The sequence below is a fragment of the Megascapheus bottae genome, chromosome 17 (genome assembly GCF_031878675.1).
Source record: "Megascapheus bottae isolate mThoBot1 chromosome 17, mThoBot2.hap1, whole genome shotgun sequence".
In the NCBI taxonomy this organism is placed as follows: Eukaryota; Metazoa; Chordata; class Mammalia; order Rodentia; family Geomyidae; genus Megascapheus; species Megascapheus bottae.
In genome coordinates, this window is record NC_143525.1 from 13,142,584 (window position 1) to 13,165,697 (window position 23,114).

The 23,114-nt window shown below is 50.1% G+C and overlaps 1 protein-coding gene across 2 annotated transcripts; it reads right to left on the bottom strand.

Annotated features, from left to right (window-relative positions):
• Window positions 1-11,703: 11,703 nt before the first annotated feature.
• Window positions 11,704-20,404, bottom strand: LOC150051121 (uncharacterized). Of its 2 annotated transcripts, none has more exons than XM_090349843.1 (2): window positions 20,342-20,404; window positions 11,704-13,104 (listed from the first exon to the last, which is right to left on the bottom strand). In XM_090349843.1, the coding sequence occupies exon 2, from the start codon at window positions 12,734-12,736 to the stop codon at window positions 12,266-12,268; it is 471 nt and encodes a 156-aa protein (XP_090205969.1). In that variant the 5' UTR covers window positions 12,737-13,104; window positions 20,342-20,404; the 3' UTR covers window positions 11,704-12,265. The 2 variants fall into 2 exon arrangements, with proteins under 2 accessions (XP_090205969.1, XP_090205968.1); XM_090349842.1 differs by lacking the exon at window positions 20,342-20,404 and adding an exon at window positions 14,916-14,948.
• Window positions 20,405-23,114: the final 2,710 nt, after the last annotated feature.

Here is a 23,114-nt window from a genome sequence, read left to right on the forward strand (position 1 = left end):
GGAAGTGGGGCTTGGCTCAGGGGTAGGACAGTAGCTTTGAGCTGAAGAGCTCAGGGACAGCAGCGCCAGGCCCAGTTCAAGCCCCATGTCCTACCAGAACAAACAAACATAGTACTCTAGTTCTGTACACACACACATGCTTTTAAAGCGAGGGTTTTTTTGTCTTTGTTTTGTAAAGTAGCTATAAGGAACAGACTGGCTTTACAGGACAACAAATATCCTGTCCAGTAGCAAACAGTATCACGGAACAGGCCGGGAGTTTGGCCTAGTGGTAGAGTGCTGGCCTAGCATGCACGAAGACCCAGGTTCGATTCCTCGGTACCACATATATAGAAAAAAGCTGGAAGTGGTGCTGAGGCTCAAGTGGTAGAGCTCTAGCCTTGAGAAAGTCCAAGAACAGTGCTCAGGCTCTGAGCTCAAGGCCAGAGCTGGCAAAAAAAAAAAATCACGGAACACGGGAATAGGGAGTAGGGGAATGAGAGCCACAAGACCTTGCAGACTCGCAGAGTGGCGGCACGGGGCGGCGCTCAACAGGGCGGAAGCTTCGGAGCTGTGCCACCGTGGGAAATAAGGACTTTATTGGGCAGACAGTGGACCATGGGCCTTCACCAGGGGCTACGGAAACCCACGGGGGAGAATTTCCCAAAGCTCGGGTGCAGACAAAGTCCCAGAGAAGAAGCTCGGGGTCGGACGGCTGCAGCCAACAAACCCGGCAAACCGAACTGCAGAAGGGCGGGGGCAGCTGAGGGGCAGCCTTAGCGGACTGCAACCAAGCCTGGCCGAGGAGCCCTTTCAATGTCCCACGTGTGAGAAGAGCTTCCGCCAGCGCCCCACCTCTTCCAGCACCAGAGGACCCACGGGAGTTGAGCAGGACGCTGCCCCGACTGTGGGAAGAGCTTCTCCAGAGGAAAGCCCGCGTCCAGCACCTGCGCATGCGCACACCAGAGAGCATCCGAGGAAGGGGGCGGAGCAGAAGACACAGAGGACACCTAGGCCAGCCTGCCACCTGCAGCAGCCACAGTGGGTGCCCAGGCCCCGCCCAGGGCCTGCGCAGGGCCTGCGCAGGGCTGGGCCTATGGCTGTCTATTAGGCCCATGCCAGGCCCGGACGAAGGAGGGGCAGCCAGGGCCAGGTGCAAGGCATGGCTTCTGCTCTCTTTCAAGACGAGAGAGAACTAGAACCAGGTCCACAGCACAGCGCCGGGGACCTGGAAGGTGTGAGCCACCTAGAGCAGCAGGCAATCTCCTGAAAAGGAAAAGAAACCCCTTCCACCGCGCTCCCCCCTCCCCCCCCTTCCCCCCCCCCCCCCCCCCCCCCCCCGGCAGTGCAGAGTAGATGCTGGAATGCTGGAGCATGAGCGCCATCTTGAGGGCCAGGAAGCACATTGCCAGGATTACAGGGAAACCTGGGACTCTAGCAGGGCTCCGGTGTGCAGCGGGAATTGAATAGAGGAGTGACGACAAGACACGGAGACACACAAAACTGGTTTAATCAGAGCTACCATAATGACAGACATTTGTTTAAAGTGAAGAAGCAACAACAGACAGCTACATCTTTCTTAAGGCTCTTTGAGTCTTTGTTTTTGTTTTTTCCTAGTGCTGGGGCTCGAACTCAGGGCCTGAGCACTGTCCTTGGGCTTTCTCAAAGCTAGAGCTCTACCACATGAACCAAAGCAGCCCTTGCCACTTTTTATTAACCGAACTCGGGTCTTCCTGCATTCTAGGCAAGCACTCTACCCCTTGGCCAAACTCCTGGCCCTTTCTTTCTTTCTATGAGTCTAACATGACAATCCCCCTCCCCGCAGTGCTTCTGCCACCATGCTTGGAGGCTTTGGGGCCAGAGTGAAGCTCTCAGGACTCCGTACATCCTGCCTGCCCCTCTACAAACTACAACCAGGAACCCGAGTCTCAGCCTGCAGTGTGCACGAATGCCAGGCCTGTGTCCACACAAGATTATAGCCTGGCCATGCACGGAGCCCAAGTCACACATCCTGGGCGTGGCTTTCCCGGTCCACAGCTCTGGGGTCAGGGCTTTCATAGCTCTGTCCAGCGCCCACCCCGAAATCTACCACAAGAAAACAAATACAACATAAGTCACTGCAAGCAAGGGGAGGGGGGCGTTGGTGGAGGGGGTTGGGGGCGGGAAGTAGCACAGTTCTGAGAGGAAGGCCCCTCACCTGGCCGGCCAGCCCTCCCGCGGTGCCGGATCCCGCGGTGCCGGATCCGGGGCCAGTTTTCCGGACCCTTGTGCGCAGGTTTCTCAAAGCACCGGTTCCCAGGCACCTCCAGGCTTATCCAGGGTCCCGGGCACACCTCATTCTGGGTCTGCAGCGCACACCTTCCACGCAGGACGCTCTTGGAAAGTTTGCCGGCTGGTAACGTCCTGGTCATTTAGGCAACAAAAGGTTAGGCTCTCCCTGGGCTCTTCTAGGTCCACAAGGGATAGGGAACAGCCCCGGGATCCCATTACAAACAGGGTTCAGACACCGTGGAACTCTACACGTGATTATCACCCCAATATTTCCTTCCTACCTGCTATTTTCGACCTTCTCACTGAGGAAACAGACAAAGCTCACAGCAGAGAAGACAAGTACCCAGAAGCAACAGGAAAACAATGCGGTGCATCTCCAGAACCAAACACTGAGATTTTCCCTACTTTCCTACACCTCCCTTTCCCGTCCTCATTCCCTTTCCCTCCCCCCTCCGGTCCCTCTCTGGCTACATACTCAAGCTGGTAATAGAAATAGATGAAGTAGAAGGAGAGGACGCAGCACACAATGACCCCGTAAAATAATGTGGACAGATACGGGATTTCTTCCAGGTTGAAGTCCTCATCCTGAGGCTCAGGCTGCTCCTCCTCCTGGGGCTGGGGTCGCCGGAGTCGTTCGATCATTCTCAGGACCTGGGAGTCAGGGGGCTGCTGCTTCTTCCCTCTGCGCCGATCTTTTCTCCTGCCCTTGGCCTTCAACCTGGCCTTGCGGGCGGCCAGGTACCGCTCTAGGAATCCATTATCAATCACTCTGTCTGACTCAGAGTCCGAGTCGGGGGGCGTCTTCTCCAGGCCCAGAGGTCTATGCAGAACGGAGCCTTGCGCCATTGGCATGGAGTGCCGGCAACAGGTCATGGTGATCTGCCAGGTGCAGTCCTGGTGGGCTGGGAGGGCAGTGGGCACAGCCTGCTCTGGAACAGTATTTCTACTGCTCCTGGTAAGTGGGGCCAGCGAGGGGGCGGGAGGGGAGATGCTGTGTGGTGTCTTCTGGGCCTCTCAGGTGAGGCACTTCCCTTCCTGGCTCCTCCTCTTCCTGTTCACAGCCTGTTGCCAAGGTTGGCCTCCCAGCTCTCAGTTCTGGGGTTGACTGGGGAGTCTTTGCGTAGGTCCCCTTGTTTCCATGGCGACCAGGCTGGCCAGTGGGGGCGGTAGTCTCATTCCTGGCTGGCATCTCAGGGCCCCCTGGGGGACCAGGGCCCCCGAAAGCTTGAATGAGAGACCTGGCATCCAGCTGTAAAATGGAGCAAAATCTCTTTTATAATTCTGTAATGCTAGCCAAGCTACTCAACCTGAGAATCTCGATTTGAAACCATCCCAAGCCAGGAAGGACATTTTTTTTTCTGTCAGTTGTTGATCTTGAACTCAGGGCGTGGGCACTGTCATTGACCACTATCGATCAAATCTTGGCTCTCTATCACTTTGAGCCACTGTACATTTTCTGTGCTTCCCCTCCCTTACCCTCGCAAATGCAAACAAACTAGCAAAACAAAAGAAAAACTAAAACAGCCACAATGGTAACTCAAGAGTCTCTTGTTTCCGTTTCTTGGAGTTGTTTTTGTAGAATATCACTCTATATGATCATATCTCCATAGCTAGTGAGCCTGGGTCCACCAGTTCTGAGCACAGCCTCCTTTGGCCTCTGTGTTTTAGTGACTAGGGTATTATATAATTTACCATGTCCCAGTTTTATTTATTTTAGTCATTCAGTGTGTGCTGTGAGCATAAAGATGTGAAGGTAGGGGCTGGGAATTTGGCCTAGTGGTTAAAGTGCTTGCCTAGCATGCACAAAGACCCGGGTTCAATTCCTCGGTACCACATACATAAAAAAAGCCAGAGTGTTGCTGAGGCTCAAGTGGTAGAGTTCTAGCCTTGAGAAAGTCCAAGGACAGTGCTCAGACCCTGAGCTCAAGCCCAGGACTGGCAAAAAAAAAAAAAGATGTGAAGGTAGAACAGGGTAATGATCTGAAAATACTAACATAATAAATATGATGTGAAATACTAGAAAAATGAATATGAAAACACTAAATGAATATTATTGGAAAATACTAACATAATGAATATGATTAGAATGAAAAACATCAGATGCTAAAATATTTGAAGAAATATATTGCCAATACAAACTTGTATCTGAAGGCATGTGGACATGGAGATAAAACTGATGCAAGGACATATATGACTGAACTGTCAAGAGCATGGCTTACAAGATAGACTAGTTGTAAAATGCCTGAGCCCAGACACCTGGGCATAGGAGATTGAGTAATAGCTAGAGGAAAATACCAGTACATCTCTGGGTACCACCAACCAAGGGCATAACCAATCCAAATAAAACATGGAGTTTGGGCCAGAGAGGAGCAGCCAAGGACCAATATAAGCAAAGGACCCAGAGTGAGGGACAGCACTTCTGCTGGCCTTAACAGAGACTGTGGTTTGAGGATCTTTGGTCATGCAAGAGTTCTTCCTTGCTTGAGAGAACCGAGGAAGACCAAGACTTATGTAGCCCTGGAGCTCACACCGTGACAGGACTGGGAGCTGCATCTAATAACTGACAGGCAGGCCCTGTTCGACTGTGGTGTGGCTCAAGGGATGGGACAGTAGCATTGAGTTGAAGAACTCAGGAACAGCACCCAGGCCCAGAGTTCAGGCCCCATGACCATCAAACAAAACAATACTCTACTGCTTTGCTGGCTCCAAACTGAGATCCTCAGGTGGAGTATCTTAGCTGGGATTACAGAATATAGACATAAACCACATTTTTGCTCCATTTTACAGCTTTTCACTTGGGGCCAAATTCAACTTTCGAGTCCTGAGATCCCAGCCAGCAGCATGACTGCCACCTCCCCCAACCCTCCCTTAACAGCCTAGTTGCCATAGAATCCTATGCAAAGGCTCCCCAGTGGACTCCAAAGCTGGGGGCTAGGGAGCCAACCTTGGCAACAGGCAGTGATCAGGAAGAGGAGGAGCCAGGAAGGGAAACACATCAGCTGAGAGGCCCAGAGGACTGCACAGCTGCCCCCCACCTTGCTGGCCCCACCCCTCAGGAACAATAGAAATACTGTTCCAGAGTAGGCTGCTGCCCTCCCAACCCTTTAGGATTTCACCTGGCAGATCCCAATGACCTGTTGCCAGCACTTCATAGGCCTAAGAGATATCAGAGAGGTGAGTCCAGCAGGTGTGTTGGATAGGCAGGATAGAATTAGGCATGTTAGGCGCCAGGAGTTTGGCCTAGTGGTAGAGTGCTTGCCTGGCATGCACAAAGACCCGGGTATGATTCCTTGGTACCATATACATAGAAAAAAGCCGGAAGTAGTGCTGAGGCTCAAATGGTAGAGCTCCAGCCTTGAGAAAATCCCAAGGACAGTGCTCAGGCCCTGAATCAAGCCCAAGACTGGCAAAAAAAAAAAAAAAAAAAAAAAAAGAATTAGGCACGTTACTACTAGAAGATATTAACTAGAATATAGTGTAACTCTACTAAGCTATGTTAAATCAATAAACTATGTTGCATCATATTACCTGCCTATTGGTGAATTACTTCCCTTGCTCACCAGACCCTACTTTGGCTTCTGTAGCCTCCCAGGCCCAACTGTCTGCTGGACTACACTGTCTTCTTCCCAGCAAAGTCCTCCTTCCCCAAGGTGGCAAAGCCCTGAAGCTTCCGAGCCTGCCCACTGCTGTCCCAGCTGCCCTGTGCGGTCTCACTACACCTCTTTATAAGTTGTTTTCCAACCAAAGGATTCTGATCCCCTAACTCCCTTTCACTGTGTCCCATGATATTGTTTGTGGCAAAGTGGGACATCGATTGTCCCCCAATCAAAGCCTGTACCATACAGCTAGTTTACCAAAACCCACTCCATCTTCTCTGGGTGTCCCTGAGCTCTTCACCTCTACCGCCCTACCCCTTGAGCCACATCACAGTACAACAGGGCCTGCCCGACATCTGTTAGGCGCAAATCCCAGTCCTGCTGTGGTGTGAGTTCCGTGGCTGCACAAGTCTTGGTCCTCCTTGGTCCTCTGGAGCAAGAAGCAGCTTCTGCAGGGCAAAGATCCTTCAACCAGGGCCAGGAACTTGGCGTAGTGGTTAAAGTGCTTGCCTAGCAAGCACGAAGACCCGGGTTCGATTCCTTGGTACCACATATATAGAAAAAGCTGGAAGTGGTGCTGAGGCTCAAGTGGTAGAGTTCTAGCCTTGAGAAAGTCCAAGGACAGTGCTCAGGCCCTGAGCTCAAGCCCAGGACTGGCTTGAACCACAGTCTCCTTTTAAGGCCAGCAGAAGTGCTGTTCCTCATTCTGAGTTCTTTTCTTATATTGGTCCTGGTTGCTACTCTCTGGCCCAAACTCCTTCTTGCTTGATTTGGATTGGTTAAACCTTGGTTGGTGGTGCCCAGAGATATACTGGTGCTTTACTCTAGCTACAGCTCTATTCCTGTGCCCAGGTATCTGGACTTGCAGGTATTTCATGATTACTCTATCTTGTAAGCCATGCTCCTGACAGTTCCTATGGTTTCGGTCATATGTGTCCTGCATCGGCTTTATCTTCCATGTCCACATGCCTGTAGATACAAGTTTGCATTGGCAATAAACTTCTTCAAGTATTTTAGCTGTACTGCATCCCACTGTTTTTCATACTAATCATATTCATTAGTATTTACACATCATGTTCATTATGTTACTATTTTTACATCATTACCCTGTTCTACCTTAACATCTTTATGCTCACAACAGGGACATTTCCTGAAAGCTCTGGTCTAGACAAAGCCCCTAAGAAGAATCTGGAGGCTGGGCGGCCATGACCTTGCCACCTAATGTGGCAAATGGACCTTCAGTAGAAGCTGATGTGCAGCAGATGCGGCCTGAGCCGACTTCGACCAGGCCTGGCTGAGGAGCCCATTAAATGTCCAGGACTGGAACAAAAACAAGAAAGAGAGAGAGAGAGAGAGAGCGAGAGAGCAAGCCAGCCTAAGCTGGGTGCAGTGGCTCATGCCTGTAATTGTAGCTACTCTGGAAGCTGAGATCTGAGGATCAAGTTTCCAAGCCACCCAGGTACAAGAGAAAAGGACCTGAGACTCATCTCCAATTAACCCTTAGAAAGCAGGAAGTGGGGCTTGGCTCAGGGGTAGGACAGTAGCTTTGAGCTGAAGAGCTCAGGGACAGCAGCGCCCAGGCCCAGTTCAAGCCCCATGTCCTACCAGAACAAACAAACAAACATAGTACTCTAGTTCTGTACACACACACATGCTTTTAAAGCGAGGGTTTGTTTTTTTTTTTTTTGTCTTTGTTTTGTAAAGTAGCTATAAGGAACAGGCTGGCATTACAGGACAACAGATATCCTGTCCAGGAGCAAACAGTATCACGGAACACCGGGATAGGGAGTTAGGGGAAGAGAATCGACAAGACCTTGCTGACGCGCGGAGAGGCGGCACCGAGCGGCGCTCGGCAGGGCGGATGCTTCCGAGCTGTGCCGCCTTGGGAAATGAGTACTTCAGTGGAAGAAGATAGTGGAGTCGGGTGGACAGTGGACCGTGGCCCTCACCGGGGGTCTACGGAAACCGAAGGGGAGCATTTCCCGAAGCTGGGGTACAGACAAAGTCCCAGAGAAGCTTGGGCCGGACGGCCGCGGCTGCGCTGTCCGACGTTGCAAACGGACCTGCAGAAGGGCGGCGGCAGCTGAGGGGCCGCGAGAGCGGCTGCTTCTATGCGGCCTGATGGACGGCCACCAGGCCTGGCCGAGGAGCCCTTTAAATGTCCCACGTGTGAGAAGAGCTTCGGCCAGCGCCCCACCTCTTCCAGCACCGGAGGACCCACGGGAGATGAGCAGGACGCTGCCCCGACTGTGGGAAGAGCTTCTCCAGAGGAAAGCCCGCGTCCAGCACCTGCGCATGCGCACACCGGAGAGCATCCTGGGAAGGGGGCGGAGCAGAAGACACAGAGGACACCTAGGCCAGCCTGCCACCTGCAGCAGCCACAGTGGGTGCCCAGGCCCCGCCCAGGGCCTGCGCAGGGCTGGGCCTATGGCTGTCTATTAGGCCCATGCCAGGCCCGGACGAAGGAGGGGCAGCCAGGGCCAGGTGCAAGGCATGGCTTCTGCTCTCTTTCAAGACAAGAAAGAACTAGAACCAGGTCCACAGCACAGCGCCGGGGACCTGGAAGGTGTGAGCCACCTAGAGCAGCAGGCAATCTCCTGAAAAGGGAAAGAAACCCCTTTCCCCGGGCAGTGCAGAGTAGATGCTGGAATGCTGGAGCATGAGCGCCATCTTGAAGGCCAGGAAGCACACTGCCAGGATTACAGGGAAACCTGGGACTCTAGCAGAGCTCCTGGTACAGCGGGAATTGAATGGAGGAGTGAGGACGACAAGAAAAGAAACGAAGAGCGGCCAGGAGTTTGGCCTAGTGGTAGAGTGCTTGCCTATCATGCACGAAGATCAGGGTTTGATTCCTCGGTACCACATACGTAGAAAAAAGCCGGAAGTGGTGCTGAGGCTCAAGTGGTAGAGCTCTAGCCTTGAGAAAGTCCAAGGACAGTGCTCAGGCCCTGAGCTCAAGCCCAGGACTGGCAAAAAAAAAAAAAAGAAAAGAAAAGAAACACAAAGAAAAAAAAAAAAGACACACAAAACTGGTTTAATCAGAGCTACCATAATGACAGACATTTGTTTAAAGTGAAGAAGCAACAACAGACAGCTACATCTTTTTTACGGCTTTTTGAGTCTTTGTTTTTGTTTTTTTGCTAGTGCTGGGGCTCGAACTCAGGGCCTGAGCACTGTCCTTGGGCTTTCTCAAAGCTAGAGCTCTACCACATGAACCAAAGCAGCCCTTGCCACTTTTTATTAACCGAACTCGGGTCTTCCTGCATTCTAGGCAAGCACTCTACCCCTTGGCCAAACTCCTGGCCCTTTCTTTCTTTCTATGAGTCTAACATGACAATCCCCCTCCCCGCAGTGCTTCTGCCACCATGCTTGGAGGCTTTGGGGCCAGAGTGAAGCTCTCAGGACTCCGTACATCCTGCCTGCCCCTCTACAAACTACAACCAGGAACCCGAGTCTCAGCCTGCAGTGTGCACGAATGCCAGGCCTGTGTCCACACAAGATTATAGCCTGGCCATGCACGGAGCCCAAGTCACACATCCTGGGCGTGGCTTTCCCGGTCCATAGCTCTGGGGTCAGGGCTTTCATAGCTCTGTCCAGCGCCCACCCCGAAATCTACCACATGAAAACAAATACAACATAAGTCACTGCAAGCAAGGGGAGGGGGGCGTTGGTGGAGGGGGTTGGGGGCGGGAAGTAGCACAGTTCTGAGAGGAAGGCCCCTCACCTGGCCGGCCAGCCCTCCCGCGGTGCCGGATCCCGCGGTGCCGGATCCGGGGCCAGTTTTCCGGACCCTTGTGCGCAGGTTTCTCAAAGCACCGGTTCCCAGGCACCTCCAGGCTTATCCAGGGTCCCTGGCACACCTCATTCTGGGTCTGCAGCGCACACCTTCCACGCAAGACGCTCTTGGAAAGTTCGCCGGCTGGCAACTTCCTGGTCATTTAGGCAACAAAAGGTTAGGCTCTCCCTGGGCTCTTCTAGGTCCACAAGGGATAGGGAACAGCCCCGGGATCCCATTACAAACAGGGTTCAGACACCCTGGAACTCTACACGTCATTATCACCCCAATATTTCCTTCCTACCTGCTATTTTCGACCTTCTCACTGAAGAAACAGACAGAGCTCACAGCAGAGAAGACAAGTACCCAGAAGCAACAGGAAAACAATGCAGTGCATCTCCAGGACAAAACACTGAGATTTTTCCTACTTTCCTATTCCCCTCTCCCCCTGTCCTCCCTCCCCCTCCCCCATCTCTGTGCCTGCCAGTGTCTCCCTGGCTAAGTACAGAAACTGATAATGGAAATAGGTGAAGAAGTAAAAGATGATGCAGTATGCAATCGTTCTGTGAATGAATGTAGACAGATAAGTGACTCTTACAGGTAGAGCCTGAAGCGGCGCCTCCTCCTTGGGCTACACATGGCCAGGAACCAATAAGGAGATACTGTCCAACCAGGCCTTCAGACTCAGGATCCCAGTCCAAGGGGATCCTGTTCCTTCCTCCACCCCTGGGCCACCATCAATGATTGCAGCAGCGGTGCAGCTGAAGCAAGTGCTTTGACATGTCCTTGAACTGTGAGGAGGCCTGGCTGGGAAGCACTATGAAGATCCCAAATGTGACAAGAGCCTTGCCAGAGCCTAAAGCTTTCGAGCCCCAGAAGATCCACACAAGTTAGAAGTCCAACACTGCCCTGAGTAGTAGAAAAGCTTCTACAAGAGCACAACCTCACTGGGCATCTGCGCACACGCACACCGCACACCAGAACTAGAGGGTTGGAAAGCCCGCCCCATGCTGACATTGGCCACTCACGTGTGGCTACTGAATGAGATGGAGACCTGGAGTTTCTAGGGGGAGGAGGCAGAGGAGAACACCCCAGAGATGGTGAGGGTAGGAAACTTTCTGAGTTGCCCTTTTACCCTTCTGGGAGAGGTAAGTGCCAATTGGTTGAATGCTAGCCTTGAGAAATCTCAGGGATAGTGCTCAGGCCCTGACTTCAAGGCCAAAACTGGTGTGTGTGCAGGGATGGGAACCTGCCCCCTTGAGGGTTGCAGTGTGCCTCTGGAAACTCTTTGATATCTTTTAACTGTCCCTCTGTGCATTTTCTTGCTATGGGGTTTAACTAGAGCTCCCACAGTCCTGTGGCTGAGTAGACACCATGCAGTACCTGTGCCAAGACCCCACCCAGGGACCACACTGTGGGTGCCAGGAGGAAGGTGTGGGCTGGCTGATGCCAGGTGCAGGGCATGAGTCTCATGGACTTTTGTGTTCGGGCTGGCTTTGAACCTCAATCCTCAGAACTCAGCCCCTGAATAGCTAGGATTACAGGTATGAGCCACTGGCATGTGGTAGTTAATTGGAAAGAGTCTCATAGTGGGTGGGAGTTTGGTGTACTGGGAGAGTGCTTATCTAGCGTGCACGATGAGCTGGGCTCGATTCCTTGGTACCACATACATAGAAAAGCCAGAAGTGGTAGTATGGCTCTATTGGTAGAGCACTAGCCTTGAGAAAGCCCAAGGACAGTGCTCAGGCCCCGAGTTCAAGCCCCAGGACTGGCAAAAAAAAAAAAAAAAGCTTTTCCTTTCTTTCTGTCAGCACTGGCAGTAAACAGAAATGCTCAGATCTCAGCCCCTTGAGAAGCTAGGATTACAGGTGTGAGCCACCTAGAGCAGCAGGCAATCTCCTAAAATGGGAAAGAAACCCCCTTCCCCTGGGTAGTGCAATGTAATAGAATGCTGGAGTGTGAGCACCATCTTCAGGGCCAGGAAGCACACTGCCAAGATTATAGGGAAACCTGGGACTCTAGCAGGGCTCCCTGTGCAGCTGGAAAGGAATGGAGGAGTGATGAGAAGAAGAGAAACGGAGACACACAAAACTGATTTAATCAGAGATACCATAATGACAAACATTAGATTAAAGTGAGGAAACAGCAGACGGCTACAATTGGTCAGCAAAGTGGATCTTTAGTCTTCTTGAGTCCAACGTGACAATCCCCGTCCCCGCAGTGCTTCCATCACCATCCTGGGAGGATCTGGGTCCAGAGTGAAGCCTCCAGGAGTCCTCGCCTCCTGCCTGCCCCTCTATGGACCCCATCCAGGAACCCCAGAGTCTCAGCCTGCAATGTGCACAAATGTCAGTCCAGTGTCCCCTTGAGATCCTTAGCCTGCGTACGCACGGAGTCCATGACACGTCCTGGGCACGGCTTTCTTGGTCCATAGCTCTGGGGACAGGGCTTTCATAGCTCTGTTCAGTGGCAGCCATGAAATCTACAGTAAGCCAAAAAATACAATGTATATCATCCCAAGTGGGAAAGGGGTGGGAAGGAGTAGCACAGCCTGCAAGGAAGGGTGCTCACCAGGACAAACCCTCCCCCTCACTCCAGGTGCCAGCAGCAGCATGGATTTTCTGTCCTTGTGAAATCCGGTGTCTCAAAGCAGTGGTGGTTCCCAGGCACGGCGAGGCACATCCCGTGTCCTTGGCACATCGCAGGTCTCTGCAGTGCAGATGCTTGACTCAATTAGATCATAACTGATAAGCCAGAAGAGGATGCAGTACGCAATGGCCCCGCAAAATAAGGTGGACAGACTCGGGAGCTGCAGCAGGCTGAAGCCGTCATTCTGAGGCTCAGGCGGCTCCTCCGGCTGGGGTGGCTGGAGCTGTAAGATCATTCTCAGGAGCTGGCAGTCAGCGGGCTGCGGCTTCTTCGTCCCGCGCCGAGCCTTCTTCTTGCCCCTGGCCTTGGACCTGGCCTTGCGGGCGGCCAGGTACCGCTCTAGGAATCGATTATCACTCACGCTGTCTGATTCAGATTCCGACTCGAGGGGCATCTTCTCCTGGATCAGATGTCTACGCAGAGAGTAGCCATGGGACAATTGCATGGTGTGCCGGCAACAGGTCATGGCTGTTGATCTGCCAGTCCTGGTGGGCTGGGAGGGCAGTGGGCAGCAGATGGCTCTGGAACAGTATTCCGACTGCAGCTGAGGAGTGAGGGTGGTGCCAGTGGGCGCGCAAGGCGGGGCGGGGCGGGCCGCTGTGCGGAGTCCTCCCGGCCTCTCAGCGGAGCCGCTTTCCTTCCTGGCTCCTCCTCTTCCTGTTCACAGCCTGTTGCCAAGGTTGGCCCCCAGCTCCCCGCTCTGGGGTTGACTGGAGAGTCTTTGCGTAGGTCCCCTTGTTTCCATGGCTACCAGACAGGCGGGGGTGGCAGTCAGGTTACTTGGCTGGCTGGATTCTCAGGGCCGTGAATGGGGACATGGCCCAAGGTGAATAGCTGCAGAATGGAGAAAAACGTGGTTTTTGTCTATAATCCTGTGATCCCAGCTAAGCTAGTCAACCTGGGAATCTCGGTTTGAAGCCAGCCCAAGAAGTAAAGGGAGGGGGTCTGGGGGAGTGGGTTGTAGGGCTTGAAGTCAGGGCTTGCAAGGGCCCTGTCCTTGACCTCTTTTGCTCAAGTTTTAGTGGTCTACCGCTTTGAACCACTGGAGTGTATATTTCTTTGGTTCTAACTTAATACAATATTTTCCAGATCTTACTATTTCCTTGCAAATGATGCAGTATCCTTCTTTCTGATAGGTAAGTAGAGACTCTTATCTTCAATGAACAAAAAAAAGAAAAAGAAAAAGAAGGAAGTGAAGGTGTAGTTCATATTATAGAGTGCCCTCCTTGACAAAAGAAGGAAATCGAGAGCACAACACCTTTGTAGCCACCATTAGGTGAGTCGTCTCCTCAGTTGCACATTCCACCCCCATGATGTGGGTGTGGGCTGGGCTGAACTCAGCCATGGAGGCCAGCATTGCTGCAATCAAAGTTCCACCGGGCTGTCAGTGTCTCAAGGTGTTTCTGGTCCTATCTGGCCACCTGGCCTGGCCACTAACCTTAACCTGACCTCCAGCTAACACAACAGAGTCTCCCATTTTCTTTTCTTTCTTTCTTCCTTCTTTCTTTTCCTCTTTCTTTCTTTCTTTTTTTCTTTCTTTCTTTCCTGTTTTAAGCCAGTCACTGAGCTTGAATGCAGAGCCTGAAAACTGTCCTTGGGCTTTCTCAAGGTTACTGCTCTACCATTTGAGGCACAGCACCACTTCTGGCTTTTTCTATGTATATGGTACCAGGAAATTGAACCCAGGGCTTCTTGCATGCTAGGCAAGCACTCTGTCACTAGGCTACACTCCCAGCCTCTCTCCCATCTTCTTGCAGGCTCCCTCCTTATAACAAAAGGAAGCTTCTGAAGCAATGAGCCAAAGAAACCTTTGAAGTTTCTCTGAAGTATTTTGTCCAGCAATGAAAGGCAGATGGTACATCCTCCTTCAGTGTAGGAGTCAGTGTAAGGTTGATCAGGATAAACTGTGGTCAAATGTAACTTGGAAAGTGACAAATGTAATGTAGGCTAACATTTTTTTTTTTAAGTTGTGAGTCTGAGTTCAGAGCTCAGCCCACAGAGAGAGGTGTGTTTATGGTATCTTTATGGTATCCTATTTCTTTCTTCCTGATCCATCTGCACAGAAATGAATACAATGTAAACTTTTCTAAGTGATCTGGGGTCCTGGGGTTTGGGGGAGATTGGGGATGGGGAGATAGTCTGTCAAGAATTGAGTGAGCTTGGTGCTGTCTGTGGGCTACCTAGGCTAAGTCCTACCTGTTTTCATCAATGAGATAATTAGCCATCCTGGGTGGAAGACTTCAGAGCACCCAGACATTTCTAAAAGTCAGGGAACCGAAGGTTCCATAGTTTCCAGGAAAATCTTCAGGAGTCCAGAACTTAAGAGTCAAGATTCGCAAAGACACCACGAATGGATGACTGCCTTTGACTCCTACTTCTGGGACATGCCCAGAGCACCCAGAGAAACCCAGAATTTTCCTGAAGGAGATATGCTGCCAGACCTCATGGATAGACATCCTTCATCCACTTAGGGGAATGTGTTTGTGCAATATAGAGCAGCTCAGTAAGAGAATATATATAGAATCTATATCTATATCTATCTATCTATGTCTATATTTATGTGTGTGTGTGTGTGTGTCAGCAAAAGCAATTACAAGGTAAGGAAATCTAACGGATGCAGTGGCTGCTTTCAGAATTAACATTACCCTTTGATGTTCTTATTGGTGCCCTTACCACACTGTCTGGATGGGCACATGTTGCTTAGCAACCACCTGCTCCATAGCAGTTGCTAGGGAACCAGGAACAGAGCTGAGTAATAACATCCCCTTGTCCATAATCCTGCCAGTCTCTTCCGTTCAAGTTCTCTCTGGCAGTCCGTGCTTCTGTCTAGCCAATCCACTCTCCTTCTTCTCCTAATGGTGCCTTACTACTTGCAGTTAACCTGCTAGTAACACTCAGTGAGCGCCCATGACTGTGGAGCTCCTTAAAGCACACATGATCTTTAGTTTCCTGAGACCCTCTTCCTGCCCCAGTTCAAGGCTCCAGATCAGAGTAGGTACATGGCTTCAAGTCCAACTCCAGGACTGTGTCATCATTGAAATTAGGATTGGCGCAGCCTTCATTGGGTTCAATGCCCTTGCCATTCCTTCTCTTCCTGAGAATAATTCCAGGAAACTACTGCATTCATCCTGGGTTCCTATACCCCAGCCGGGACTTGACCAAAAAGAAGCATAGGGGTCATGGGGAAATCCACCTGCTCCATGAAGCCTATCTGAGAGGCAAATATAGCATGATCTAGGGAGAATCCCCTTTCACATAATGATCATGGACTGTCCTGATTTTCCACCAGTAGGCTGCTGCTTCTTTCCTCTGTGCCTTCCTTTTCTCCTGCCCCTGGTCTTCTTCACCCTGGCCTTGCTGGTGGCCAGGTACCACTCTAGGAATCGATTACCACGTTCAGACTCAGAGTTCCAGTCAGGGGGCATCTTCTCCGGTCCCAGAAGTCTATGCAGAAAGTAGCCATGCGTCATTGGCATGGAGTGCCGGCAACAGGTCATCGTGATCTGCCAGATGAAGTCCTGGTGGGCTGGAGGGCAGTGGGCAGCAGACTGCTCTGGAATAGTATTTCTGCTGCTAGATGAGTGGTGGGGAGGGGTCAGTGCCAGTGGGAGGAGTGAGAGGGAGTTAGTGTGCTGAGGGTGAGGGATCCTCCGGGCCTCTCTGCTGAGGCACTTCCCTTCCTGGCTCCACCTCTTCCTGCTCACATCCTGTTGCCAAGGTTGGCCCCCCAACTCCCAGCTCTGGAGTTCACTGAGGAGCCTTTTCTTAGGTCCCCTTGTTTCCATGGTGACCAGGTGGCAGGCAGGGTTGGAGGGTGTGGTAGTCAAGCTGCTGGTTGGCTGGGATCTCACGGCCCCAAAGGGAGAGCAGCTGCCTTGAAGGTGAAATGCCACAGGTTTTGGGCTTTGTCAAGGCTAGATCTCTACCAGTTGAGCCACAGCACCATTTCCAGCTTTTTCTATGATCACAGACATAAAGAGACAGAAGATATGTGAATATGCAATAGAAATATTGCTCCTGGATAGGAGAGTGGCATAGTAGTAGAGTGCTTGCCTACCATTCACAAAGACCTGGTTTCAATTCCTTGCTACAACATACATAGAAAAAGCTGGAAGTGATGCTTTGACTCAAGTGATAGAGCTTTAACCTTGAAAAAGCCAAAGCACAGTGCTCAGGCCCTGAGTTCAAGCCCCAGGACTGGTAACAAAACAAAACAAACAAAAAAAACCTGTTGGCCAGTTATGTGGCCTGGGAGTAGAGTGCAGGTCTAGCATGCATGAAGCCCTGGGTTCAATTGCTGGGTATCACATCCTCAGAAAAAGCCAGAAGTGATGCTTTAGCTCAAGTGGTACAGCTCTAGCCTAAATAGGAATAAGAGGGACTGGGAGTTTGGCCTAGTGGTAGAGTGCTTGCCTAGCATGCACGAAGACCGAGGTTCACTTCCTTGGTACCACATACATAGAAAAACGCTGGAAGGGGTGCTGAGGCTCAAGTGGTAGAGTGCTAGCCTTGAGAAAGTCTAAGGACAGTGCTCAGGCTCTGAGCCCAAGCCCAGGACTGGCAAAAAAATAAATAAATAGGAATGACAGGTACATTCCTTAAAATAAAGCCATATATGACAAAGTTACAACCAGTATTATACTAAATGGAGAAAGACTGGAACCATTTACTTGAAAATCAGGAACTAGACAGGGATGCCCACTCTCTCCAATTTTCTTGAATATACTGCTGGAACCCTTAGCAAGCTCAATAAGGCAAGAGAAGGACATCAAAGGGATCCACATAGGGAAAGAAGAAATTAAACTATCCCTATTTGCAGATGACATGAAGCTCCACTTTCAAACTCCTAGAATAAACCACTTTAGCAAGGTGGCAGCATACAAAATTAACCTGAGAAGTCAGTAGCATTCTTGTATGCCAATAATACACAAACAAAAGGCGAAATCAAGAAAATGATCCCATTTGCAATAGCCCCCAAAAGAATAAAATACTTAGGAATTAACTAATGATGTAAAGGAATTATTTAATGAAAACTATAAAAACCTAATGAAAGAAATTAAAGAGGACACCAGGAAATGGAAAGACATCCCATGTTCATGGCTAGGAAGAACCAACATAGTGAAAATGGCTATACTGCCCAAATTGATATACAAAATTCAGTGCAATCCCCATCAAAATCCCAAAGACATTCCTTACTGAAATAGAAGATATAATCCAAAGGTTCATATGGAACAAGAAAATATCTAGAATAGCCAAAACAATTCTAGGCAAAAAGAGCAATGCAGGTGGTATTACCATACCAGACTTCAAACTCTACTATAGAGCCATAATAACAAAAACAGCATGGTGTTGGCCAAAAAAAAATAGACCAGAAGATCAATGGAACAGAATAGAAGATCCAGAAATAGAACCACAGACCTATAGTCAACTTGTATTTGACAAAGGAGCCAAAGATATACAGTGGAACAAACAGCCTGTTCAATTATTGGTGCTGGCAAAACTGGGCAGCCACGTGCAGAAAACTAAAAATTGACCCTAGCCTTTCGCCATGCACAAGCATTAACTCAAAATGGATCAAAGACCTCAATATCTGAAAGGAAACCTTGAAACTGCTACATGATAGAGTTGGAGAGAAACTGAACTCATAAGGCACAGGCAAAAACTTCTTGAACAGAATCCCAGGGACACAACAGATTGGAGAGAAACTAGAAAAATGGGACTACCTAAAAACAGAAAGTTTCAGGAAAGATAAAAGCATAGCCACTAAAGTAGAGAGCCAACCAACTGGAAAAAGATACTTACCAATAATACATCAGACAAATGTTTAATATACAATATATACAGCAAACTCGAGAAACTAATCCCCCACAAACCCAACAAACCACTCACTAAATGGACAAGGGAACTAAAGAGAGCCTTATCAAAAGAAGAGGTTAAAAATGGCAGAAAAGCATATGAGAAAATACTCATCATCCATATTCATAAAGGAAATGCAAATAAAAACAACCCCAAGATACCACCTTACCACACAAGAATGGCCAAGATTCTGAACTCAATGACAGATGCTGGTGGGGTTGTGGAGAAAAAGGAACGCTACTGCACTGCTGGGGGGATTGTAAGCAAGTTCAGCCACTCTGGAAAGCAGCGTGGAGGTTTCTTAAAGAACTGAAAATAGACCTTCCCTATGATCCTGCCATACCACTCCTAGGCATTTATCCTGAACATCATAACCCAGGATACGATAAGGACACTTGCTCAGCTATGTTCATCTCTGCACTATACACAATAGCCAGGCGATGGAAACAATCCAGATGCCCTATTGCAGATGAAGGATACAAAAAAATGTGGTATGGAATTCTGCATAGCGAACACACAAGATAAAATAATAGCATTCGCTGGGAAGTAAATGAATCTAGAGCGAATCATGTTGAGTGAGACAAGTCAAGACCAAAGGAACAAAAGGCGCATGGTATCCTTAACATGTGGTTATTAGATCCAAACAGTACAAGAGTGAGGACTCAATATTTGTGTACCTAATGCTATGGACATGGTATTGGAAATAGAAACACAACTACAAAGACATAAAATTTATGACTTTATAGACATAATTTTTATTACATAGATTAACATGTATCTATGACATACAAACCTTCCAGCCTAATTTTAATTATGTTCTAAAATCTAAGTGCCAGTGATTGTATATAGAGATTCCCTTCTTGAATACTTGTTTGTTAAACGCGTCATTTGAAATATGATGTAAAAATCAATGTTAATAAATTCTTTAATAAAAAAATACTAATCTCCAGCTGGGCAAGGTTGCTTATGTCTATAATCCTACTCAGGAGGCTGAGATCTGAGGAGCAAGGTTCAAAGCTGAAGGACTGAAGAGCTAAAAAAAAAGCGCCCCCATTCTGAAGCAGCAACTGCCTTGTTGTTTATGTAAACTGTGAGTGACCCAAAAGGGCACCTAAATTAAAGAAACAGAATTGAGGTGCCATTAAGTCCCAGGAACTGACCTGTCTATGTTAAAATTAATCAGAACTCGCATAAATTCAAGGGATGGCATTTGTTTTCCAAAGCAGAACTCGAGTAAATTCAAGGGATGGCATTTGTTTTCCAAAGCCATAAAACTACCTTTAGACAGCTAATTAGGACTCTACTGGTATAGGAATCCCCCTTAGCTCCCACTGCCCTGAACTGTCCCTAACCCCTACCTTATCTCATTCCAATAGCTGATTGCTGTGTTGATGTAAATCTGTAGTCTTTGCCTTTAAAAGCCCTGTAGAAAAGCTGTTCAGGGCTTCCTCCTGGGCTCCCGCTGTATGGGAATGTAGGACAGAGGCCCGGAGCTGGCCCGCCTGAATAAAGCCTTGCTTTTGCATTTCGGAACGTCTGACTCTCAGTGGTCTCTTGGTGGTCGGCCTGAGACTTGGGCATAACAGGACAAGCTAAGAAACCCCCCTCTAGGCCCACCTTGCTCCCACCTTGTTCTGGTAAGTAAAAAAAAAACTTTAGGGTCCATTGGTTATGGTAAACATCTATTCCAGGAACACAATTAATGTACATAAATTCCAATAACTGGCCTGTTTCCAGGGTCCAATGGTCACCAGGACCCAACAGTTATCACCTACACCTAAAACAATCAGAAATATACTTATGAATCAAACTAAATGTCTAAATGTTATCCAATCATGAGCCTGTAGCTGTAACTTGTTTGTACATGATTATAAAAGCTGTGTAAAGTCTTTGCTGGGGACCTCTCAGCGTCACTTGGCAACAAGTACGCAGAGGTCCAGGTTCGAACTCGTAATAAACGACCCTTGCCCCTTTGCTTTGGCCTCGGCCACACACAAAAAAGGGGGGCATTTCCCAAAGCTTGGGCCCAGACAAAGCCCCAAAGATGCTCAGGGCCAGGTGGCCGCGGCCATGCCACCCAGCGCGGCAAATGGACCTGCAGAGGGGCGGCGCTGCCGGAGCGGCTTCTATGCGGCCTGAGCGGACGGCCACCAGGCCTGGCCGAGGAGCCCCTTAAATGTCCCACATGTGAGAAGAGCTTTGCCCATCGCCCTACCCCTTCTAGCACCAGAGGATCCACGGGAGATGAGCCAGACGCTGCCCAGATTGTGGGAAGAGCTTCTCCAGAGGAGCAACCACATCCAGCACCTGCGCATGCGCGCACACCAGAGAGCATCCTGGGAAGGGGGCGGAGCAGAAGACACAGGACACCTAGGCCAGCCTGCCACCTGCAGGGGAGGAGTCGCCACTGGCACCAAGGCCCTGCCCATGGCCTGCCCAGGTAGCTGCCTAGAAGGCTGAAGCCTTGGGAAGAAGGGGGGGGGGAGCAGCCCCAGGGCAAGGCTTCTCTGTTGGGAGCCAGTGTGGACCAGACTGACCCATGAATCTGCATCACTGAGTAAGATAATCACACAAAGAAATGAGCTGTCATACCTATAAACTTTGAGCTATACTGTCAGTATTGTGAGCTTCCTGACGTTATTGATTTATTGCTTTATCTTTTTGCTGAGACTTGATTACCATTCGGTACAAATGTGTTATTGCTTTATCGCCTTCTGCTTAATTGATCTGAGACCTGATTACCATTTGGAGCGAATGTAACCCCTGACAGTTCCCTGGTTTCAAGAAAGTATATAAGACTGGACTTAGAAATAAACGGTGCTACAGTCTTAAGCTCACAGACTTCTTGGGCTGATGACTTGGGCTGCAGTCCTCTTGACCCCATCTGCTTGTCTGTTTATTTCTTTTCCAACTCTTCATCCCCTAATTCAGGGATCCCAGTTCGCTGCCAGCTGGCCCCTCTCTTTAAAACCCAGAAAAGGCCAGGCTGGGTGTGGTGGCTCACACCTGTAATCCTAGCTACTCTGGAAGCTGAGATCTGAGGATTCAGGTTCAAAGCCAGGCCAGGCACAAAAGACCTTGAGACTCTTATCTCCATTTAACCACTAGAAAATGGGAAGTGAGGCTGTGGCTCCAAGAATAGTGCGGTAGCCTTGAGCTGAAAGAGCTCAGGAACAGTGCCAGACAGAGTTCAAGGCCCATGACTCTCCCCCTGCACCCCGCAAAAAAAAAAAAATTAAGGTATGACATGAAATCAGAACTAGGAAACTTGAGGAAAGGTGTTCCTGCAGAAAAAGACCGGACAAATGAAGATTTCAGTGGGCTGCAGCTTGCCCTGGAACAGTATTTCTACTACTCCCTCTCAGCCAGCCAGGACTTCATCTGACAGATCACCAAGATCTGTTGCCTGCACTCCATGCCAATGGCACATGGCTACTTTCTACATAGACCTCTGGGCTTCGAGAAGATGCCCCTGACTCGGACTCTGAGTCAGACAGGGTGATTGATAATCGATTCCTAGAGCGGCACCTGGCAGCCCACAAGGCCAGGTTGAAGGTCATGGGCAGAAGAAAAGGAAGACACAGAGGGAAGAAGCAGCAGCCCACTGACTGCCAGGTCCTGAGAATGATCGCAGGACTCCGGCCACCCCAGCCCCAAGGGGAGGAGCAGCCTCAGCCTCAGAATGAGGGCTTCAACCTGGAACAAATCCGGTATCTGTCCACATTATTTTACGGGTCCATTGCATACTGCATCATCTTCTGGGTCCACAAGGGCTAGGAAATAGCCCCGGGATCCCATTACAAATGGGGTTCAGACACCCTAGAACTCTACACATGATTATCACCCCAATATTTCCTTCCTACCTGCTATTTTCGACCTTCTCACTGAGGAAACAGACAAAGCTCACAGCAGAGAAGACAAGTACCCAGAAGCAACAGGAAAACAATGCGGTGCATCTCCAGAACCAAACACTGAGATTTTCCCTACTTTCCTACACCTCCCTTTCCCGTCCTCATTCCCTTTCCCTCCCCCCTCCGGTCCCTCTCTGGCTACATACTCAAGCTGGTAATAGAAATAGATGAAGTAGAAGGAGAGGACGCAGCACGCAATGACCCCGTAAAATAATGTGGACAGATACGGGATTTCTTCCAGGTTGAAGTCCTCATCCTGAGGCTCAGGCGGCTCCTCCTCCTGGGGCTGGGGTCGCCGGAGTCGTTCGATCATTCTCAGGACCTGGGAGTCAGGGGGCTGCTGCTTCTTCCCTCTGCGCCGACCTTTTCTCCTGCCCTTGGCCTTCAACCTGGCCTTGCGGGCGGCCAGGTACCGCTCTAGGAATCCATTATCAATCACTCTGTCTGACTCAGAGTCCGAGTCGGGGGGCATCTTATCTGGGCCCAGAGGTCTATGCAGAACGGAGCCTTGAGCCATTGACATGGAGTGCCGGCAACAGGTCATGGTGATCTGCCAGGTGCAGTCCTGGTGGGCTGGGAGGGCAATGGGCACAGCCTGCTCTGGAACAGTATTTCTACTGCTCCTGGTAAGTGGGGCCAGCGAGGGGGCGGGAGGGGAGATGCTGTGTGGTGTCTTCTGGGCCTCTCAGGTGAGGCACTTCCCTTCCTGGCTCCTCCTCTTCCTGTTCACAGCCTGTTGCCAAGGTTGGCCTCCCAGCTCCCAGCTCCGGGGTCTTCTCGTGTAGGTCCCCTTGTGTCCATGGTGACCAGGGGGGTTGTCAGTCATGCTGCTGGCTGCCTGGGATCTCAGGGCCCCAAAGGTGCCACAGGCCCCCTGAAAGGTGAAATGAGAGATCTGGCATTAGGCTATATAGCAAAATGTGGTTTATGTCTATAATCCTATAATCCTAGCGAAGATACTCAACCTGAGGATCTTGGTTTGAGGCCAGCCCAAACAGTGAAGGAGACTTTTTTGGGGTAGGGGTACTTGAACTCAGGGCTTGGGCACTGTCCCTGACCTCTTTTGCTCAAATCTTA

Excerpts from the sequence above, each read along its gene's own strand:
- LOC150051121 (XM_090349843.1), bottom strand. The coding sequence starts at position 12,736 with ATGACCTGTTGCCGGCACACCATGCAATTGTCCCATGGCTACTCTCTG.